The sequence below is a fragment of the Trichechus manatus genome, unplaced genomic scaffold (assembly GCF_000243295.1).
Source record: "Trichechus manatus latirostris isolate Lorelei unplaced genomic scaffold, TriManLat1.0 scaffold00039, whole genome shotgun sequence".
NCBI classification, from domain to species: Eukaryota; Metazoa; Chordata; class Mammalia; order Sirenia; family Trichechidae; genus Trichechus; species Trichechus manatus.
The window spans coordinates 15,921,816-15,945,991 of NW_004443975.1; the positions used below are offsets into that span (position 1 = coordinate 15,921,816).

Sequence of the window (24,176 nt, forward strand, 5' to 3'; positions counted from 1 at the left end):
GTCTCAACATGCTGTGCAGCATAGAGGCCTGTGGGGGCTGCAGTTGTCAATAGTGCAGCCATGTTTAAATGGCATATGTCCCCACAAGAAAATACTAACATACAAATTTTGTCCCAAAGAGAATGTGACCATAATATGCCACAGCATGTTTTCTCCTTTCCAAAATGGGCAACCGAGAGCTTGATATAACTAAAGCCATGATGAACCTGTAAGTTTCTTTTCTTTTTTTCTGCCTTCTCCTTTCCACAAACCTTTGTTAATGACTTTATTTTGCTCTGTCCGGCCACCTGTGACTTACGACCCCCAACAGGAAGATTAGAGCCCAGATGTCTGGCATGTATCTCTTTAGTCTGATAAAGAGTATCTTGTAATTATCCTGTAATGAATAACTCATCTGGCCATGCCATCTGCAGGCTACAAAGACACTTCTTCTAACCTTTGTAAAATCATATATAAGCTCTAATGTAAAATTGCCTTTCGGGACTCCATAGAGACAGCCTGCCTTGCTGTCGGATTCCCCGTTGGTAATCACCCCCTAAATAAATTTTCTCTCTCTTTCTGACTTGGAGTATGTTTCATTGGCTTGGCTGCTCCAGGGCATGGACCCTCATTGGGCAACAAGAATCAGGCATGTCTTTTGATTTTGACTACAAATTCCATGTAATTTATAACATATTAAATAAAAATTTTCTTTATATAAAAATTTTTTTTTCTTAAGCCACATGGCTTGGTTTTTAACTCAGGAATTTTATTCTAAGGAGAGGCATATTACACAAAGAATAAATTAACCTTTTAACTCAGAATCAAAGAAAGTTTTGTTATTCTAACAGTGAGAAACCTAATTCTTTGTTTTACATATTATTTAACATTAAAACTCCTAAAAATCTCATAAATTAAACCATTAAACTTTAGTCAGACAGATAAAACTTTTGACCATATTAAATAAATTTATTTTTAATAAACCTTTTAAACGTTGCCTTTGTTCCATATCTCGTACTACATCCTTTTAAGATGGCAAAAATGTTCACTCTTAAATTATGATGAATATCTATTTTCTCAATTTAATATATCTGTAAGTTACCTAAAAGTTCTTAGAAATTATTTTAATTGTGTATACCATGAAACGTAACTATTGAAATGAAGTTTGTTTAAACATTCTAAGTTTTTATTCAACTTTTAGTATTTCTCTTATTTTTCTCAATCTAATTTTAGCCTTTAAAGATTTTATCAACCAGCTTTGGAAACTACAAAGTCTCTGCTCAGCTAACCAATTAATTGATGTGGATATAACCTTAAGCCTCTGGCTAGGGGTGGAAACATTTTTCTAGGCCATTTTAGGTGTGTCTCATTGTGACTCCTATTTTTTTGCTTCTTAGAGTTCCCCTACAATAGATAGAACTTCACAGTTCTTTTATGATTGGGATCCACCCAATTTTTTGATAACTATAGTAAGACTAATTTTTTTTCTTATTTCCTTTTGCAGGACAAGAGGAGACAGAAAGACCACATAAACTCAATGAACAAATACCACACAAAACAAAGATAGGGGGATCTTAGTTTCTTCAAGTGTATGCAGTGATTTTTGGGTAAAATCAACTCCATTTAACAGAAAAAAACAGGTTCTAGGTAAAACTTATTAACTTGCCAGAGCCTCAGATGGAGGAATATTAGGCCTTTTGACAAAAAACCTGAGCATCAAGCAAAAGTCTCTCCCCCTCCCCCCGGCCAAGAGGGAGAGGGGAATTCACTAACTAGATAGTAGGTGAGAATTATCTTAGGTGAAGGGAAGGGTAACACACAATACAGGGGAAGTCAGTGCCACTGGACTAAACCAAAAGCTAAGAAGTTTCTTGAACATAACCAAAAAACTTTGAGGGATAGTGTAGCAGGGGTGGGGGTCTGGGGATCATGGTTTCAGGGGACATCTAGGTCAATGGCATAACAAAGTTTATTAAGAAAATGTTCTGCATTCCACTTTGGTCTTTTCGTTCTTATTTTTTTAATGACCTTTGGTTTCTTCATGTATGATGTCCTTGATGTCATTCCACAACCCCTCTGGTCTTCAGTCATTAGTGTTCAATGAGTTAAAATCTATTTTTGAAATGGCCTCTGAATTCAGTTGGGATATACTCAGAGTTGTATTTTGGCTCTGGTGGACTTGTTTTAATTTTCTTCAGCTTCAACTTGAATTGTGTATGAGCAATTGCTGTTTTGTTCTATAGTCAGCCCCTGGCCTTTATCTGACTGATGATACTGAGCTTTTCCATTATCTCCTTCCACAGATGTAGTCAATTTGATTCTTGTGTGTTCCATCACGGGAGTTCCATGTGTATAGTCGTCATTTATGTTGTTGAAAAAAGGTATTTGCAATGAAGAAGTTGTTGATCTTGCAAAATTCTATCACGCAACCTACAGCATCGTTTCTATCACCAATACCATATTTTCAAAGTACCTATCCTTCTTCTTTGTTTCCAGCTTTTACATTCCAATCACCAGTAATTATCGATGCATTTTGATTGCATGTTTAGTCAATTTCAGACTGTAGAAGTTGGCAAAAGTCTTCAATTTTTTTCATCTTTCGTATTACTGGTTGGCATGTAAATTTGAATAATTTATTTTTGTTCACCATATATTTCTAGCTCTAACAACATTGCCTGGCTCAGAATATGTGCTTACAAAATATTGGTGAATGAACAATGTATCATAATTCCTGGAATATGTTGTTGAAAACATGTTTACTACCTTTCATGATGCCTTCTTGATAAGACACCTAGACAGAAATGTAATTCTGGCTTCTGTATTGGGGACACTTGTGCTTTCCCCATCATAGAGTAGATAGTTTTCCTCTTGGCTTTGAGTGCAGTTGTCTCACCTATCCCAAGATGAACAGGATTTCATGTCACTTCTTTAGTGTTCTAGCTTCACACATGTAGGTGGTACCCTCCTGCTGAAAGAAAAAATCTGATCAGTAAGTCACTTAAGTTAAAAAAAAAAAAGAAAAGGTTTTATTGGGTGGAAAAAAGTGTTCTGGAATAGGGAGCACCCTTCCAAAGAGATATGTTCCTCACGTTACAATTTTCATCAGCTTCTATACAGTACAAACTGTTAGGGGATTTCCCAAAAGGGGAATTTTAGAATGATTCGTTGTCATTCACCTAATCAGCAGAAGGTGGCTTGGACTGGTTTATTAACTTTGTATGTCAGCATTCTATAGGCTAGTTATGACTTATCTAATTATTTTTTTCCTGAATTATCTATCACAAGTTTTTAGTTTCTGTGAAGGGTTACGAGTTAAGTTTAAATGCAGGAGAGAGGGAGGGAGTCCATTTTCTTTTAACAATCCTTTTATATTTTTAATTTCCCTTTGTCTGCTTGCCTCAAATGATGTTTTGTTTTCTCTTGTTTCTAGTTAAATGGATTAAATCCTTCTGAGAACAAGATGAGAGTGACTCTAAAAGTAAATAAATGTGATTTAAACTTGATAAGATCCCAAGCGACTTGTCTGTATTCCATTTTGCAAATCATCTCATGGACTTGGCTTCCTGATATCGCTCAAACTAACAGCTCAAAGAGCAAACCGACATGTTATGGATTGAATTGTGTCCGCCAAAAATATCTGTTAACTTGGCTGGGCCAGGATTCCCAGGATTCTGTGATTGTCCACCATTTTGTCGTCCGATGTGGTTTTCCTATGTGTTGTAAATCCAATCTCTATGATGTTAATGAGATGGTATTAGTGACAGTTATGTTAATGAGGCAGGACTCAATCTGCAAGACTGGGATGTGTCTTGAGCTTAAAAGAGAGAAGTGAGCAGAGATACATGGGGACCTCATACCACCAAGAAAGTAGTGCCAGGAGCAGAGTGTATCCTTTGGACCTGAGGTCCCTGCACTGAGAAGCTCCTAGAGCAGGGGAAGACTGATGACAAGGCACTTCCCTCAGAGTTGAAAGAGACAGAAAGCCTTCCTCTGGAGCGGGCATCCTGAATTCGAGCTTCTAGCCTCCTGGACTGTGAGAGAATAAATTTCTCTTTGTTAAAGCCATCTACTTGTGATATTTGTGTTATAGAAGCACTAGATAGCTAAGACAGCACATAACTTCATGTGCCCCAAAATAGAATAAATAGGACCAATTCTAGTTTGTCAGTGAGTCACTGATAGGCAAAAATATGGTAAGTCTTGTTCTTAAGAACTTTCCTGGCACTGAGGCAGAAGGACAGCTCTAGCTCCTGGCCCAGAGCTCTGGCCTCATCTGAGAACTCAGCAAAAAAAAAAAAAAAAAAGAAACAATCAACATTTATTCTTTGTCCTGAGAATTAACATAGTTGCAATAATACCTACATTTTATAAAAGATGGTAGTTATTTTTATTGTTCCATAATTTTTATTTTTCAATGTAAATTTTATATCAACTCTGCTCCTCCTCTTCACCCTCCATTTAAGGGCAGTCGATATCTTTGCGGCCTTTTCCTGATAACAGTCATGGTAGAGTAGGCAGGACCTCCAGTATGTGCTAGACATTGTGGGAATCCAAAATGTCTACGGTTTGGTTTCAGCCAACGAGAGAAGGCATTTTCAACGAAGGGAGGTAGGGAGGCGTGGTTTGGTATGTATAGAATCACCTGGACAACTCCATCAAACAGGAATTATAGATCCACCTCTACAGGCTCTCAAAGTAGGGAGAGGCGGCAGGAGGCTTGTTCTGATGCAGGGGCCTTGCCAACTCTGGAGGCTGGTTGCATATAGACATAGCCATCTTGGTGGTGGGGTCACCTAGAGGCTATAGTTGGATTAAACACTCAAGTCTCATAAAGGATATAACCTAACTGGCACATCCGAATGAAAACAGGGCTATCTCGGGGAGGTTAAGAGGAAACGGGGTTGGAGATAAGAATAAGATGGCTTTTGGAATCAACTCTTGGCTCCTTTAGCTTGAATCGTGGTGGCGTAGTGGTTAAGACTTTGGCTGCTAACCAAAAGGTTGGCAGTTGGAATCCACCAGGTGCCCCTTGGAAACCCTATGGGGCAGTACTACTCTGTTCTATAGGGTCACTATGAATTGGAATCCACTCGACGGCAACGGGATTTGGCTTTTGGTTTTTAGCTTCAACACCAGCCCCTGGGGTACGCCTGGAGCACGCCTGGAGCGCGCGCGCACGAAATACTAAGAAGAATCATTAGAAAAGCTTTCCCCATCCCCAGGTGATCAAGGTTGTCATCTGATGTTTGTTTCCAGGACTTTTTCTGTATGTTGACATACACAGCGTGTTGGATGCCCTGGAGTCGGTTCCGACTCACTGCGACCCTATATGACAGAGTAGAACTGCCCCATGCGGTTTCAAAAAGCCGCTGATGGATTCGATTTGCTGACCTTTTGGTTAAGTAGCCGAACTCTTAACTACTGAGCCACCAGGGCTCCAAACTTTGCAATACCCATCCAAAATATACACTAGAGCGCTACTTGTTCTGTTGCGTGCTTCACCTCAACACGCAGAGCGGGAGAACCAGTTTTACAACTTGCTTTCCTCGCTTTACGAAGCGTCGTGAAATCCCCTCCGCTTCAGCATTTTCTTCACGTCAGGCGTAGAGCGTCACGTAGGCCGTTCAGATCCCGTCTGCGGCGGGTCGAAAAGCCGGGGGCCTGCGGGTGTGGGTGGGAACGCGCGGGCGCGCGGCGATGACGCGCGGCGATGACGCGTGCGCGGTGACGGTAGCGGCCGCGGCGAGGGGGCGGGGCCAAGGTTGCGGCAGCGTCGGGCGCGCGCACACGTTGCATCTTCTTGCTTTCGGCGGGTTCCAGTTGGTTTGGACGGCTGGGCTGGCCGACTGACAGGTAGATCGGCAGACCGGTGGAGATGGCGACACTCTGCCTGACGGTGAACACGGGAGACCCTCCACTGGGTAAGGGGCCGAGGAGCCGACCTGTCTGGGTTGTATCAGCCCGGGAGGGTGCGGGGCTGGGAAGGTCGCTGCGCCCCGGCTTTGCGCAGTTGCGGTTCAAGGCTGGGAGAGTGGACCTGTCCCTGTCCCCCGAACTGCTCACGGGGTAGGCCTAGCACCCCCCACCCTCTTCCCAGCGCTAGGCAGATCTGCACCTGAAGATAGTTTTCCGGGCGTGTAGGGAGGGGCCGTGTGAGCCTGGCTGGGTGACACGCGGCTCAGCCTCGGACCTTCTCCCTCTGAGGGATGACTCCCAGCCAACTCCGACTTCCCTTTTTGTAGTGATTTCCTTCGGAGACTCAGAGTTGCTCGTAGAAATAACATTTTAAAGCATAAAATCCCATTATTTGCGCTTCCTCTCTTTTTGCTTTTTTTCCCTTCCCTCAACTCCCCTTATCTTACACCCCTTCGCCTCCTCTACTCTCAGAAAAGATGCTCAGTCCACTCGACTTCTCCTATTATCATTTATGATTTCAACGGAGGTTGCATTTATTTTTAATTAAAGGTAGCAGAGTAGTTGCTGGAAAAACCAGATATACTGCAAACTCATGGGGTTGCTCTACTCCACACCCTGTGGATGTGGTAAACATCAGAGTAAACGTCGGACCTGTCACCTTCCGGATATATTTTAAGTTCGATTTGGGATTGCTTTTCCAACATGGTCAAGGTCATTGTGGGTAATTAAAAAAAAAAAAAAAAAAAACAGACCCGTTGCCGTCGAGTCGATTGCGACTCATAGCTGCCATAGAGGACACAGTAGAACTGCCCCATAGAATTTCCAAGGAGTGCCTGGTGGATTTGAACTGTCGACTTTTTGGTTATCAGCCCTAGCACTTAACCACTATACCACCAGGATTTCCACTGTAGGTAGATAGGTAAAAATTTCTGCTCTTTTGGTACTTAAGGAAATTGCACATAAGAAGAATTTAAGTAGATTACTACTTGCTTTCCTCGCTTCGTGAGGATATGTAAATGCGATTTGTAGATCTATGATATTGACACACAAGTGCTTTCTACTGTTTAGGAAGCCCAGAACTATGGATACAATTGGCTACCTAGGGCTGATGCAATTCTCCTTACATTCTCAGCTTTTGGTGGTGTTCTGACTCTGTTAAAATAAAAACACTATTTAATAGCTATTTTAAATATTTTTTTTAAATGATAATGTTTTAACAGTTGGTTCCAGTAATTATGGTCTAACCTTGAACAAATCAGTGAACCTCTAAAAGGTATGGATTTGATTCGTGGTCTCGTGGTGAAGAACGAAGGCATTTTTTTCCTGAAGACTTGGAGCCAGTCCCGGCTCCACATCCTAGTTGTTTAGGCAGGTGACTTCGCTTTTCCCACAGTTTAAGAAAGGGGCATGATATCTTTCACAGAGGATTGGGTTGCCAGAATTAAATGAAGCAGTGTCTTTAAAGTTTCCTGACACATTTTAGATTCTTAGTAAATAGCTTTGTTGTAGTTGTTAGGTGCCAAGTGGATTTCCACTCACAGCGACCCCATGTGGCAGAGTAGAAGTTCCCCATAGGGTTTTCTAGGCTGTATTCTTTACAGGAGCAGATCAGTCTTCCTTCTCCTGCGGAGCCGCTGGGTGGGTTCAAACCACAAACCTTTTGGAGCGTTAACTACTGCACCACCAGGGCTCCTTAAATAGCTATAGTTTTCACTAATGTTACTTAGAAAATCATCGTGAAGGTGGTAGAGTTGTTTTCTTAGTGAATTATAGAACTCAGAACCATATTCTGCTAATATTCTGAGAGTCTTAATGTGATTACTTGTCTATCATTTGAACTCTAGACCAATTATAGAATCTATGTTAACTTCCCTAGCTGCTCCTCCCTCTCCTTTTTTAATGATTTACTTCTTTCCATTTGTTTAATTCAAATGCATTTCATCTTTAAACAATCAATAAAATTAGAGGAAAAGTTTAGAAAAACATACGGCATTGCTAGAATTTCTTTATATGTTTTCAGCATATACAATAATTTTAATGTTTTTTAATGTTAAAATAATTTCAAATTTACAGAAAAGATACACGAATGCAAAGAGCTTTATCCCCATGTATCAGCCGAGAGCATGCTGCAGGTAGGATGCTGTGCCACCCCAGAATGCTCCAGTGTGCATCTCTCACAAGCTGGGGAACTCTCTTCCATGACCTCACATGACCATCGACATCAGGAAATACACATCGATGCAGGATACAGTTCTTCCACTGATCCACAGGCTCCGTTCACCTTTCCTCAGTTTTTCCAGCAGCACCCTTCATGGTGCAAGGGGTCCACATTCAAGACCATGTTTTATTAGCACCTGGTTGTCATATCTCCCTAGTTTCTTTTAGTCTGGAATCGTTTATTAGCTTTGACCTTTCTGAAGATTACAGGGTGTCTGATATTTCCTCGTGGCTAGATTCAGGCTACGCATCTTTGACAGCAATAACACAGAAGTGATTTTCTTTTCATTGCAGCTTGTCAGGTGGTGCCTGATTTAAATCTTTCCCATTATTGATGATTCTAACCTGGATTGCATAAGAAAGTATCTGCCAGTTTTTCCCACTGCAGAGTTTCGCCAGTCAGCAGGCATTTTGTGGGGGGAGATGCTTTGGGATCATGTAAATATCCCACTGTCCATCAAACCTTCCCCCAGTGGCTTGAGCATCCATTGATGCTTCCTGTCCAACGTGATGGTGATGATTACGATGGCTGCCTAGTGCTCACCTTCCGATTCTACCATTTATTATACACTTATTAGTTGGCATTTTTTCTGTGAGAAGAGCTTTCTCTTTTTTCCCATTTTTAGAATTCATATCAAAATGGACTGTTTTAATATGTATTTTCATCTTCTATTTTTAAAAAATAGATTTATTATAATTTGCATATGATGCATTTAATGAATTTTAAGTGTACAAATTGAATGACAAATATTTACAGTTGTATAGCCACCACCACAATGATGATACAGAATATTTCCATCATTTCAGAAAGTTCTCTCGTCCCCCTTCGCAATCAGTCCTCTTTCCCCATCCCTGGCCCCTGGTAGCCACAGATCTGCTTTTTGTCTCTTTTTTTTTTGCTTTTCTAGAAATTCATGTACATTGAATCATATTATTCATATTCTTTTATACCTAGAATAGTGCTTTAGAGATTCATCGGTCTTGTTGCCTGTTTAACAGTAGTTCAGTCCCATTAATTGCTGACTAGTGTTCCATTGTTTGGATTTACTATAGTTTATCTCATTTATTTTGATGGCCAGATTGCCCCATTTACCAATCAGAGCCCCTCCAAGTTGGCTTCAGTGTCCTTTTTTTAAAATATTTTATTCTGTTTTTGGTGAACATTTACACAGCAATTTAGATTCTCATTTAACAACTTCTGTACGTATTGTTTATTGACATTGGTTACATTTTTCACAGTATATCAGCATTCTCATTATTTCCATTTTCATTCTGTTTCCATTAATCTAGCTTCCCCGTTCCCCATTACCTTCTTCTGTTTTTTTTAATTGTGCTTTAGGTAAAAGTTTACAGAGCAAATTAGTTTCTCATTCAAAAATCTGTACACAAACTTTTGTGACATTGGTTGAAATCCCTGCAATGTGTCAGCCCTCCTCCCCTTTCTACCCTGGGTTCCCTGTTGCCATTCATCCAGTTTTCCTGTCCCTGTCTTCTCGTCTTTGCTTTTGGGCAGGGTTGCCCATTTGGTCTCGTATGTTTGATTGATCTAAGGAGCACGTTCCCCACTTGTTTGTTTTATAGTCCTGTCTCATCTTTGGCTGAAAGATTCCCCCTTACCTTTTTATCTTTGGTTTAGAGTAAGTGTTCAGTGTTTAGTTTCACTTAGAGGATTATTTAGAAGAGCACAGTACTGATACTTATTTTATGGGCCAATCTGTCATTTGACTGGAAAGTGATCTCTGGGAGTGGTTTCAGTTCCAAATTTAAAGGGTATCCCAGGGCAATAATCTTGGGGGTTCATCTGGTCTCTACCAGTCCAGTAAGTCTGGCTTATTTTTTTAGAAAATTGAGTTTTGTTCTGTATTTTTATCCCATTCTATTTGGGACCATCTACTAAGTCCCTGGTTGGAATGGTCAGTAGTGGCAGCTGGGCACCATCTAGTATTTCTGGTCTCAGGGTAGGCAAGGCTGTTACTTGTGTAGATTATTACTTCTGTAGACTAGTTTCTTTGAATCTTTGGTTTCCTTCTTTCTGTTTTGTTCCGGACGAGAAGAGACCAATAGTTGTATCGTAGATGTCCACTCGCTAGCTTTGGAGACCCCAGATGCTACTCACCAAACTAGGATGTAGAACATTGTCTTCGTAGACTTTATTGTGCCAGTTGACTGAGTTGCCCCACAAGACTGTGATCGAAGCCCTCAAACCCAGTAAACCAATCCCATGAGGTGTCTGGTTAAGTCTAGAAAGTATCCATAACTGCACCCCCATGTCCTTTGTTTTATATATGAATATATATGAAGCAATTTTGTGTCCTTTTGACATGTCTCTATCATTCTTTGGATACTTCCTTGTTTTCTAGTACAAGATTTTCCAGGCTTATCTTATATTTTCCCTGTCACGGCCCTGTTTCCAGTGTAGCACGCTATTTAGAAACCAGTATGTGGGTGCTGTTGTTGCGTGCTGTCGAGTCGATTCCAACTCACAGCAACTTAACCCATTTTAGCTAAATTAAAGGACAAAGGATTAATGAATCAATTTAGTTAGTAAACTTTATTATGTTTGAGAGTCAGTATTACACTGTGTTAGTAGAGTTTGAGCTCTGTGCTTCCTCAGACCTGCATTCATATCCTGACTCTGCCACATACTTAGGGAAGGACTGTGGGCTAGTTATGTAACTCCTTTAAGCCTCAGTCTCCTGTTCTGTGAAATGAGAATAAAGAAAGGTATCTATCTCTTAAGGTTACTACAAAGATTAGAAATAATGACTGTAAAGCATTTAGCATAGTGTCTGCTGCATAGTCATCAGTCAAATAACATTAACAAAAGCTTTTATACAAGGCACTATTCCAATTTCTTCTTGTCTCCTGAGGAAGGGAAAGATTAATGTCAGCATCCCTAACTGGAAACAGCACATTCAAGGCAGCTGGACTGTGCTAGTGAATTGGTTCTCGTTGATTTTTTAAGACAGAAGACTTGTCTATTTATACTGTACTGGGGACAAAAAATTTACTGCTTGTCGGACTTAATACTGGTTTGTTGACTCATCCTTACGGTTTTATGATTCGAGTTATAAATACTACCTTTTTTACAACAAGAAAGAAATCTTTTCATCCTATTATTTTTAGGAGCTTTGCTGGCAGTAGAACACGTAAAAGACAGCGTCAGCATTTCTGTTGAAGAAGGGAAAGAGAATATTCTTCGTGTTTCTGAGTAAGTGCTTTTATATCCTTGTTCTCAGTACTGATACAGCATTTTTTAAGTATTCGTGATTAAATGCTTGCGTTACTTGCTAATTAGGTAGCTAGTCCCTAGAAAGAAGTATGCTTTTCTTCATCATTCTAAAAAACCTATACCCAGAGACTTATACTTGTCAGCAGGCTGTCTTGATTCCATTTGTAATCTGCTTAAGTGGACTAAAAACGTACAGAAAGATTTATATATAAGGCTTTTAAATTCCATTGAAATTTATTCTGCTGGGAAACTGAAAGGATTTAAAATTAGTAATAATAGACAGTAAATAAATATGGTTCAATAAATATGGTAAGTTCACAACATGGAATATTAGCCAGCTGTGAAAAAGGTTTATGAAGAATTTTTAATGCTGGAAAATGTTTATAATCTAACCTTTAGTTTAATCAAGGCTGCATATGAAAATCTTTCAGAGTTGTAGTTCTATATGATTTGTTACAAAAAATACCAGTTATCAGCCCCTCTGCTCCCAGTCCTCCATCTTCCCTGCTCTAGGAGCAAACATTTCAGCTCTTTTGAGTTGATTGTTTTGACGTTGGCCTCTGTCTCTAACTAACATGCTTGTATTGCTTCACCTTGGTTTTCTTTCTGCTGTGGAAGCTGAAGCTGAAGCTCTTTCTCTCCCCTGTTGCCACTGTATACACACCCTCCCTCTACACTCACACCCTCCCTTTTCTTTCCCTATCTCCCCCTTCTCCCGGGGTAGTTGAATCATCATTTTGGTTAGATCACCATCCAGTGTTTATATTGTTATAACCAAGTTTTATTCACTTCTCAACCACATACTCTGATTACTTTGCGTGGACACCCTTTAGTTTTCCGTAGAATAGTTGTTTGCTTTGTTCTCTTTCTTCTGAAGCCTTTCTGGTCCTGATCTTTTCTATGAGACTTCAAGAAGTGTATAAGAATCTTCCCTTAGGATTCAATATTCTGTAATTTCATGATCTGGGTCTGTTGTTCATCTGTTCTATTAGATACTTGGTTGCTACTTTCATTGTGGATGTTGGGAAATTCTTCTGTTTTGGGAAATTAAAGTTTCCTTTGTGATTTTCTTCTCTCTGTTTTCTGTTCTTTATGTGGATATTGGACCTTCTGAATTAGTTCTCTCATTTTCTTAAACTATCACCTCCATTTTTCTATCTTTTTTTTCATTTGCTTTACTTTCTGGAGATTTCCAGTGTCCATTTTTCTACTGAGTTTTTCATTCTGCTATTGTATTCTTAGTATCAGAAAGCTCTGTCTTTTTTTATTTTCTGGATATTCCTTTTCTGGTATCTTGTTTTTGTCTTATGATCGCATTATCGTGTTTTATTGCTTAGAGGAAATTTATTTATACACTTTTTAAGTTTTCTCTTCCAAGTTACATTTTTCTGTGTGTTTACTTTGGTCACTATCTTTCAAATTAAAGGCTTGCCTCAAGTATCTGGTAACTCCTCGTGGTTTGTAGGATTTAGAGTGGGAGATTAAAGCTGATTACAAGTTTGGAAATCAAGGGTGGGTTTGCCAACTCTGAGCTTTAGGGTGATTTGCCTGGGCTGTTATGCCCTCTGATGGTAGTATCTTTATTTCTCCTGAGCTAATCAGAGTATCCAAAGAAGCCTTTTAATCATTTTAGAAGGTGAAGGAGACCTGGCTGCCCCCTATTTTGGAAGCTAAGGATGAGGGCTGGGGGCTAAGGGGAAGTCTCAGTAGCCTATGTACTTGTATTCTGTTTAGTTTGCCTCCACCTTCAGCTGTGCCAGCTATCCCCAGTTCAGAGAGCTTCTGTTTTATCCTTTAGAGAATAAACCTCCAGTTTGTGCCAGGCTGGGTGAGAGAAGTAGCCCAGCCCTGCAGAAGGCTTTCGGGGCACCCGAGTTTCTCCCTGATTGATACCCAGACTTTCAGCAGTCCTTGGTTTACCCCTAGTTTGCGCTCACTTTCAAAGACACCTGGTTCTGTGGCTTCTTAAGTCTTTTGGGGATTCTGAAATTTAAATTGAATTGTTTTTCAGCTTTGTCCACTGTCCCCTAAGATTCAGGTTTTTCAGGTCAGCTAAATCCATCTGCTTTTTTAGTTTTGAAATTTCATTGCTATTTTCTCTTATTTTTGTTCTCTTTTTCTACGGGTTTGTACCTTAAAAAATATTTTTTTGACAAAACAATTGTGATGGGGTTTTGGATGGTATTCAATCTGCTGCCTTTATCTGGAGTTTGATAAACCTAGCCTCTTTATGACAGTTTATCTTTGGCTTTTTTGCCTTGGTTTTGTTATTTTAAATCATTGTTCTTTTGAATATCCCAATTATGTTTTCCTATTTTCACCACTGAATATACACGTAGAAACTGTTAGAAGGATAAAGCATCATGTACAAAGTCTGCTCTGAAGTGAATTGTTGGATTTAGCTGACATTTCAGAACAAACGGGAGTGTGATAGAAATAAAGAACATATTAGGCTGATCTATTTTTGTTAATACATGTGATAAATTCAGTAAGGTTTCTATTTTTGTGTTTCTCCGTAAGTCTCATGACTCTTCGTGATTTGCTAGAGTAACGTTAATATTTTATCTCATGTTTATGTTGTAGAAATGTGGTCTTCATGGACATCAATTCCATACTCCGCTACTTGGCTAGAGTTGCAACTACAGCCAGGCTGTATGGCTCTAACCTGATGGAGCATACAGAGGTAAGGACTGAACATTGCCTTGTGTTTGTTTTGATTACATAATGCTTCCGCATTTTTGAGAACCTCATTATCTTATCATTAGTTTTTATATGATGATTATGTTTAAGGATCTCAACATAGTAACTTAGTCTTAATTAGACCAAGTTAAGGAATCCTCATAATGTTTTTATTTTAAGAGAAATTTTCTTTTCCCTTAGCTCCTAAGCTTGAAATTTTAATCCCACACCAGCTGTCCCAGTAGGACACTGAGTGCTGTCTTCTTCTTCCTCGATTCTTAGAATTTCATAGCTGGAAGGGACTGTGCCATTGTTGTTATTGTTAGGTGCCATCAAGTTGATTCTGACTCATACCTACCCCATGTGACAGAGTAGAACTGCCCGATAGGGTTTTCTTGGCAGTAATCTTTACAGAAGCAAATCACCAGGTCTTTCTCCTATGGAGCTGCCGCGTGGGTTCGAACTGCCAACCTTTTAGTTAGCAGTGAGCACTTAACTGATGCGCCGCCAGGGTTTGTTGGAAGGGACTATATAGGTCATCTTATCCAGCTTCCAGCGCCCTTATTTTACAGATGAGACAACAGGCCAAGAAAAGTTCAGAGGTTTGCCTCAGGTCACACACAGTTTGAATCCTCTTTTCCTTTGTAAGTATGTAGCTTACATAATTAGTTATAGCAATTGTAGCTGAACTTTCAAGGCTTCCATGAGTACTGCTCTTTAGATGCTATGTATTTATTATTATTATTTTCCTGTTTGTATTCCTTCAACTGTAACTTTCCTAAATCTCATAAAATTCAAAATAAAGAAGTTTCTGAAGATTTACTTTTATTTTTATTCTTTTTTTTGTATTGTTATGCTTTAAGTGAAAGTTAACAATTCAAGTTAGTCTCTCATACAAAAATTTATACGTACATTGTTATGTGACCCTAATTGCTCTCCCTGTACTGTGACAGCACACTCCTCCTTTCCACCCCGGATTTCCCATGCCCATTCAACCAGCTCCTGACCCTCTCTGCCTTCTCATCTCGCCTCTGGATGGGAGATGCCCATTTAGTCTCATGTATCTACTTGAGCTAAGAAGCACACTCTTTACGAGTACGATTTTATGTCCCATAGTCCAGTCAAATCTTTGTCTGAAGAGTTGGCCTGGGGAATGGTTTTAGTTTTAGGCTAACAGAGAGTCTAGGGGCCGTGTCTGCCGGGGTCCCTCCAGTCTCAGTCAAACCATTAAGTCTGGTCTTTTTACTAGAATTTGAGTTCTCCACCCCACTTCTCTCCTGCTCCGTCAGGGACTCTCTGCTGTGTTCCCTGTCAGGGCGGTCACTGGTGGTAGCCGGGCACCATCTAGTTCTTCTGGTCTCAGGCTGATGGAGACTCTGGTTTATGTGGCCCTTTCTGCGAAGATTTACTTTTAAATTCTGCGGGTGGGTGAATCTGTTTGGCCAGGTACCTCCTGCTGGGTTCTTTCAGATGAAACCCTGGTGGCATAGTGGTTAAGTGCTACAGCTGCTAACCGAAAGGTCGGCAGTTCGAATCCACCAGGTGCTCCTCGGAAACTCTATGGGGCAGTTCTACTCTGTCCTGTAGGGTCGCTGTGAGTCGGACTCGACTCGACGGCAGCGGGTTTTTTTTATTCCTTCCTGTTACCAGTTTTTGAATCTTTGTTATTTCTTTCCTGTTTTTCCTAGAGGCGCCTCTCCACCCCCTACCCCCACCCCCGGCAAAAGAAGGACTAGAAAAATAACATCAAAATGTAATGTTTATTTAGGTGTTCAATTTAGATCCCAGGCCACACATTATGAGACTTGAATCCTCATGATGACAGGTGCTATAATTTGAGAAAAAAAGGCATGAGTCTAACTCAGAAAGCCCAAGGTGTGCTGTTGCTCCAGTTAACCAGAATTGTTTTCTCCCGATTTTTAAGTCTAAACCCTGGGATGCATTATTTCTTTTTTTTCTTTTGTGTTAACAGATTGATCACTGGTTGGAGTTCAGTGCAACAAAGTTGTCTTCATGTAATTTGTTCACTTCTGCAATCAATGAGCTCAATCATTGCCTCTCTCTGAGAACATACTTAGTTGGAAACTCCTTGAGCCTAGCAGATCTGTGTGTTTGGGCCACCCTCAAAGGTATCAGTAATTCGTCTTAAAGAATGCTCTGTTTAATCATTTGCTGTTTTGCTGGCTAAGAAGTACACGTGTATATGTACAGGTACAGACCTGTGTGCGTGGTATGTGTAGGCAGTAGCTGAGGACGTTCTTACAGAGGAATGGCCAGCCTGGTTATTTTTTGCTGTCCAGTCAGGGAATTTCCTGCCCTTCTCTGCTGTTCCGGGGTTGTCTCCATCTCAGTCCACCAGCTCCTCTCCTGCCTTTGGAGCTGACCGTGTCCCTGCTGAAGAAGCCCTCATCCTGTGAACGTCACACCTCTCCTATCTCAGCCATCACGTTACTCCCAACAGCTTTATTTCTGACTTGAGCAAAGTCCTTTTAACTGCCCAGTAGGCGTGGTAGTGGGGGCTACGAGTGGTCTGGAGTTGCGGTTCCTCTGGGAGGTCTCTTTTTTTCTCTTTGACAGCTAGATTGCAATAGATAAGAATACAGTGTTACCGACTTGGGGAGACATTTACTTTTTAAACAGTTTTTCTGAGGTATAATTGATAAACAAAAAAATTACACTTAAAATGTAAAATTTGGTAAGTTTTAATATATGTAGACACCTGTGGAACCATCACCACAATCAAGATAATGACTGTCTCACCACCCCCAGAAGTTCTTCATGCCCCGTTTGTAATCATCCACCTTCTCCTGGTCCCAGGCAACCACCGATCCGGAAAGGCAGTTACTTTGATCAGTGGTGGAATGTTAATTAAATACTGATTAACTGAATGTCTGGGGGGCTGGATGGGGTGGGGGGCTAAAGTTCTGAGGTGCCAGAAGCCAGCATGCAGCTAGGAGGAAAAGAGAAATGGTATGGGAGGTGCCTAGAAAATTTATGAGAAAATAATTGTAAGTTCCTCAGTAAATTAAACATAGAATTGCCATATGACCCAGCAATTCAACTCCTGGATATATACAGGAAAATAATTGAAAACAGATACTAAAACAACAGCTTGTACACAAACGTTCATAGCAGCACTATTTATAATACCAAAAGGTAGACAAGTTTTTTTCTGCCTTGATGGTAGTTTTATCTCCTAGAAAGTAGAGAGTTTGGTAGAGGCAATTCTTAATTCATACCAATAACAACAAAATTGTCAAAAATCCCCACACAGATCCTGAAGGTGTCACTGAGTTGAGGAAACAAGCTGGAGTTTGGAAAAAGGAGAATTTATGGTAGCTCCTTGGAAACCATGTGGGGCAGTTCCACTCTGTCCCATAGGGTTGCTGTGAGATGGCAACAGGGTAGGGAAAGATAGACTGGGCTTAGTCAGTCACATACTTCAGACTTCATGGAGACAAATACCACAAAAGAAAAAAGAATTTTGGGAGCTGTCTTAGGCTGTGTTCGTTAGAGAAGCAAAACCAGTAAAGCATATAAATATATATATAGACAGATTTATGTCAAAGAAATGGCACACACAGTTGTAGAGACTGGAACATCCCATCTCCGTGGGTCAGGATTGAGGCTTTCATGTAGCTGCAGGGGCTGGCGAACCCAAGATCGGCAGGTCAGAGAGCAGGGCTGTTACTCACAGGCTTCAAAGATTGACGAATCCCAAGATCAGCAGGCAAGACTGCAGGTAAGCTGCTAGTTCAGGTTCCAAGAACCAGAGGTCAGATGAACAGGAGCCAGTTGCAGGATTCAGCATAAGCAAAAGCCCACTAGCCTTGCCAGAATGTCCATTTATATTTGATGCAGGCCACATGCCCAAGGAAACTCTCATTCAGTTGATTGGCTCCTCACAGCAGATCCCATCATGAAGGTGATCACAACATCATACGACTGCCAAACCGCGGAGAAGCATGGCCCAGCCAAGTCAACACACAACCGTAACCATCACAGGAGATTACAGTTCGACATGCTTTCATGACATGGCATCACAAGGAATAAGGCCAGAAAGGAGTTAGAGTCTGTGAAAAATGTAATGTTGATTGTACGGTTCTGAGTGATCCCAGAGAAACCAAGGTTTTTGCAGGAAGCTCGCCAGGAGTGCGGTTTTCAAAGCACCTGTGTAAGAGAAAACCCGGGCTGTTAAGGAGTGCTTAGGATGGATGATGTACTTATGTAGGAAAACTCTCCTGGTAGCATTGAAGTCTTTGATTTATTAAAAGCTTGAGGTGTATTAGTTTGCTGTGTCCAACCGTGACAAAATCATGGACATAATTGAAATGGGGCTACATTGTGGCTGTGTTACATACATTTAATAGAAATGTACAAAGTAGAGTGGGAGGAGAATGGCTTGATGACAGGCACATAGGGGACTTGAATTTTGTTAGTTTATTTCATTTATTAAAAAAGCTGAAGCAAATATGCCAGAATGTTTTTATTACTGTTTAAATCTGGGTGGTGGGTATATACATTGGTCCTTTTCTATTCTCTGTACTTTTGTGTGGCTTAAGCTTTTCTTCAAATTAAATTATTAAATTTTTATGACAACAACCAACATAAAGAAAAGCCTTTTTTAGTTAGATCCTTTCGTGTATAGGTTTATTTTTGACTTTTTTGTCTAATTTAGATTTTTGACTTAACATTTGTAAAAGAGATAATATGCTTCTATAACTCTCTTAAGATTGTAGCTTTGTATGTTAAAGAGTTAAGTAAACTTCATCAGTACTTATTTTTTATATTGCATCTGAAGAAATGAGCTACTTCTTGATCATCTTGATTTTTATTTCATTCTCTAGTCAATCTGCTTAACGCTTGTCCTTAATTATGAAATGTAGCATTGGCCTTACGGTTTTGTGGAGGCATCTAGTATTATATAGAACACCAGTGGATTGAACGAATAAATATATTTAATAATTTTGTGAGTTATGTAAAATATATTGAGGTATCAAAAAACATTTCAACATACGCCCAGATTTTATAAATTTCATTATAGAATTATAGCCTTAAGCCATTTCATTGACTTAAGCTAACCACAATGGGCCTGTTGCTGTTGAAGTTGCAGATGTATTGAATGGTTGTGGAATTGTGTCTACTAACAGGAAACGCTGCCTGGCAGGAGCAGTTGGAGCAGAGCAGGGCTCCGGTTCACGTGAAACGCTGGTTTGGCTTTCTTGAAGCCCAGCAGGCCTTCCGGTCAGTGGGTTCTAAGTGGGATGTCTCAACAACCAAACCCAAAGTGGTAAGCCCTTTTTTTTTTTTTTTTAATGCTGACATTTTAGTCTTTCTGAGACCCGACATCTGAAAAGAAAATTATTGTCACAAAATTTATTTTCTTTTCATAAGCAAAAAAAGAATCTTGCTGGAGCAATCCACTGTTAAATCTTGGCTTGACTTTTCACTGTTCGATTACATAAAACCCTAATCTTGGTAATTACATTTCTAAAAGATTATGATCATCTAAAGTGTGTCCCTTAGGCAGTCCAAACTCCATGTAACTAAAATCTCATTATTTTACTGCTGTACAATCTTCTCTTTCTCCCAAATCTCCTCTTTTCTTGTTCTTGAACAACGGACCATTGAGTCCTAGGATTCTGCAGGGCCTTCTCCTTGCTTCTGTAGGAGGGTGTGGCCTAGGGTGGAGTAGAAAGGGGCCTCTTTGCAGCCAGTGTCACTCTGCTTTGATCTCTTTTACGTTTTAGACATGTGTAGTAAGGTTTCAATTTAATAAAGTTTGCAGTGCAGTAAAATTTGTAAACTCTTGCATGCTTAGATGAAGATGTCACAGTCCACTGAGAACAGGATGAGAATCTTTTTTTTTTTTTTGTACTTTAAATGAAGGTTTACAGAACAAATCGTTTTCTGATTAAACAGTTAGTACACGTACCGTTTTATGACAATGGTTAACAACCCCACAACATGTCAACACTGTCCCTTCTCAATCTTGGGTTCCCTATTACCAGCTTTCCTGTCCCCTCCTGCCTTCTAGACCTTGTCCTGGACTCTTGTACCCTGTTAGTCTCGTTTTGTTTTATGGGCCTGTCTAATCTTTGGCTGGATGGTAAACCTCGGGAGTGACTTCATTACTGAGCTAAAAGAGTGTCTGGGGGCCATTCTCTCAGGGTTTCTCCAGTCTCTGTCAGGCCAATAAGTCTGGTCTTTTTTTGTGAGTTAGAATTTTGTTCTACATTTTTTTCCAGCTCTGTCCAGCAGGCTGGGAGTCTTGACTCATCTTGTCCACTGCTTTTCACATCCAATTGGTCAGCAAGTCGTATTATTATTATTATTTTCATAGCTATAGGTTTGTTTCCTGTCGGTCTCCACTGACATTGCTTTTTATTGAGGGCTTATTACACCGTGCTTAGGTTTATACCATAATGTCGTCATTGAACTTTCTGGTTTTTTGGTCTCTCCTTTCTCTAGCCTCTTCATTGTCCCAGGTAGCATTTTAAAAAATACAAATAAATGGTCACATTACCCCCTGAAGACTACCTACTGCCTACAAGAAAAGCCAGTCCTACAAGCTCCTTCATGTTGTATACCTCATCTGTGCTTCCTCTCCCACCCACCCAACATGGCATTCCAGCTTCACCAGACTTCTCATGACATCGCACTGCTCTTCCATGCCTTTGTGTCTTGCCTATACTGCTGTTCACTTTTTTAGAATGAACGCCCTTTATGCACTCTCCATCTGATAAGTTTCTACTTATTTTTCAAGGTCCAACTTGGCCATCACCTCATCTTTAAGCTTTTCTTGATAACCCTAGATGCTGCTGGTTAACTTTAACTGACTGCTTTGTTGTTACTGGCGTTTGGTTATATTTCTGTCCTTCACCAGGTTCTGAGTCCTCAAGAGCAGGGACAATGTTTCAGTCATCATTTTTCTTATAACCTGCATGGTGCCTGGCATCTAATGGGTACCAGGCATGTATTTGTTAAGTGAATGTATTCTTAGACGTTTAACATGTAACTATTTTTATTGTCGTTTTGCTTTTCAGGCACCTGAGAAAAAACAAGATGTGGGGAAATTTATTGAGCTTCCAGGTGCAGAGATGGGAAAGGTTACTGTCAGATTTCCTCCAGAGGCTAGTGGGTAAGGAAATGTAATTTATATTGATAATTGAATATATTTAGTGGAAAAAGCTTTGAAATAGTTATTAAATACTTATAATATTAATTGGTTAATGATATAGAAGAACATAAGATACTAATTATAGGAGTTAAAACCCTAAACATGTAACACTTATTAAATATTAACATAATATATTAATGTTAATATGTTAAATTTGTAGTTTTAGTTCTTTAAAAGCAATAGGAGAAACATTTTTTTTTTCACCCTGAAAGAATTTTAAATATAAATAGGAAAATACCTGTAAATAGAAAGGCTTCCGTTTTATTTGCATTTTGAGATTTTTAGGCTTTCATTTAGTAAAAATTTGTATTTTACCCTGAACAGTCCCTTCCATTAGTAGTAGAAGTTAGGGCAGAATTATTTAAAATTACTTTTTCCCCAAATAAAGGAAAGGAAACCTGAAAAGTCCATTTCCTATTCAGTTCTTCCCCTTATTAGCAGGTTTCCCAAGTCTTTACCTTCTTGGCAACCTTAGAAAATAATATTGGAATAGCTCATGGGGAAAAGGCTGTTGTGACTGGAGGCCCCTAGCCTGGGACTGCGCCATCTTGCCCCAGGGCAGGGGGGCATCTCTGTCCTTGCACACCTGCCATGCTAATTGAAGCCCACTGGACATGCTTTGTAATAGAGCCCCTCCAGTAATCCTACTAATATAATAAAATGCCTCTTATTAAAGCAGTTAGTCTCACTCAGAGACCTAGCAAGCTACCATATTTTATAGATGAGATAATTACTTTTTCCAAATTTAGTTTAACTTCAGATTTTGTGTTGTACAGCCAAATTCTTACCCATCTGTGGTAAATGGAATGCGTATAACAATAGAGAACTGGCAGATAAGGAAACAATTTTGCTTTAGCTATGTATGTAATAGTTCTTCCCAAACGATTTCACAAGCACCATTAACAGCAAAATCAGTTTTAGAATTCCACAATTTCGCTGCTTTTGTAAGTTTGCTGATAGAGGTGGTGAAGTAGAGACGAGGTAGAAGGAGATAGAAGAGAAATAATGACTGGGAGTTTCTCAGATTTGATCCTTATGTGATTGTTAGTTCACCGAGTGGAATGCACTCATAAATACTGCTTACCTTACATGGTTTAACTCCCACAGACATTTTGGGGCCCTCCTGCCTGATACTCTGTTCCTACATAGCTGAGTGAGAGGCCATGGTGGTCCATTGGGTGGTGACCTTAATGACTTGATAAAAGCCACTGTTTTGGTAGTGGCAGTTTATAGCTGTGCCGTTTAAACATTTGTCCCTTTTGAATCTTTTTGTATTTTCTGTCATTGTGAGCTTGGAATAGTGAGCTCCTTATGTTTATTATTTACTGTATACAATGTTTTTCTGTTCTAAGTTATGTCAATATCAGAGATTATGCTCTTGATCTCACAGAATCTTTGGGATTTGAACTATAAATCAGTGTTTCGTTTTTCCTAACATTCAAAATTTTGATCACATCCCTTTGTACTGCTCAAGAGTTCTTTATTATTAAAAAAATTTTTTTTTTCAGTGTCTTTTTCTTACATGGCAGGCCAGAAGACTTGCTTTTTACACTTTATTCTTAGCTAATGTATGTGTGGTATCTGCTGTGTGCAGGCACTAGCAAGTGCTTTACGTACAGTCACTCATTTAATCCTGCCAGTCCTGTAAGAAAGGCACCATTATCTCTGTTTTACAAACCACTGAAATCTGAGAAAATACGGAGTTTGTGTAGTAGAAACGAGTCAATATTGGTTGATTAGTTGGGACAAATGTACCCTAGGAAGGTAAGATGTTGACACTTGGGAAAGCTGGATGCAGGGTATACAGGAACTTTCTGTACTACATGTGCACCTTTTCTGTAAATCTGAAACTATTCTAAAATAAATCGTTCATTAAACATAAAATGAACTCTCTAAGTTCCCAGTCCTGTGAGAAAGGCACCACTGTCTCCATTACAAATGTAATCTTCGAAAATCCTTGTCAGGGTCAGATGTTCTATCACAGTACTTTTTGTTAGAAAATATGACTGGAATACCAATGAAAAGGATTTCGGTTTTGTTTGTTTGCATCCCTCAAAAGGGTTAAGTTTAAGAATTTAGTTAAAGCGTGTTAATGAGTTTCTCTGTGAAATGTTTTTGTTTTAGTTACTTACACATTGGGCATGCAAAAGCTGCTCTTCTGAACCAGCACTACCAGGTTAACTTTAAAGGGAAACTGATCATGAGATTTGATGACACAAATCCTGAAAAAGAGAAGGAAGATTTTGAGAAGGTAATTAAAGGTGTAGTGATGACCCTTTGTCGGAGAGCTGATAACAATTAGAGGGTGACCTGATACCTTCATGGTATGAAAATAAATGAAATTTCTTCTCCTGGTTGCTTTTTCCTCATCTGCATAATCCGTATCTGGTTCTAAGCCAAGAAATATTGAGCTCCCATACCCAAAAACTCCAATTGTTTTTCTCTTCCCTAATTGTTCTAAAATTAACGTGGTTGCTATCTTTTCCTATAAGTACCAATTTCTTAAATGAATTGGTCACTGGAGGCAGGTTTCTTTTTTGTCATAAAATTTTTAATTTATGAATGAAACAAAAACTAAATAGATATTGGAAAATGGGAAGGTTTCCTAGCCTTTTACAGTCATCTTTATTCAGAAGAAATGCAATACATTCTAAGAGAGGGCAAATAGTTGTCAGTAAGATCAACAATAACCAGCTTTTCCAGAGTAAATGGAAAGCTCCTTCATGAGATCAGCTTTCTCAGATGGAAATGTGGAGGTTAATATAATGAATATCTATCACTCTTTTTCTTTTCTGATCCTCTTTAAATCACTTCTGATTCTCTCATAATTTGCTCCTTAAGGGGTAGGAAAATGGAGCGAATAGCATACAACTTCCACAGCCATTTTCAGACTGTGTAAGGCTTGGTGGTCTAGTATCCCACTGTCAGACTGTGTGGGGCTCGGTGGTCTAGTATCCCACTGTCAGACTGTGT

The 24,176-nt window shown here is 39.7% G+C and overlaps 1 protein-coding gene across 1 annotated transcript in view; it reads left to right on the forward strand.

Annotated features, from left to right (window-relative positions):
- The first annotated feature begins 5,763 nt into the window (after positions 1-5,763).
- EPRS1 (glutamyl-prolyl-tRNA synthetase 1) overlaps positions 5,764-24,176 on the forward strand; it is an 84,590-nt gene continuing 66,177 nt past the window's right edge. The window contains 7 exon segments of the mRNA XM_023730868.1: positions 5,764-5,900; positions 11,239-11,323; positions 13,928-14,027; positions 15,996-16,152; positions 19,174-19,313; positions 21,070-21,164; positions 23,328-23,454. Coding sequence (XP_023586636.1) covers positions 5,855-5,900; positions 11,239-11,323; positions 13,928-14,027; positions 15,996-16,152; positions 19,174-19,313; positions 21,070-21,164; positions 23,328-23,454 — 750 coding nt within the window. The 5' untranslated portion in view covers positions 5,764-5,854.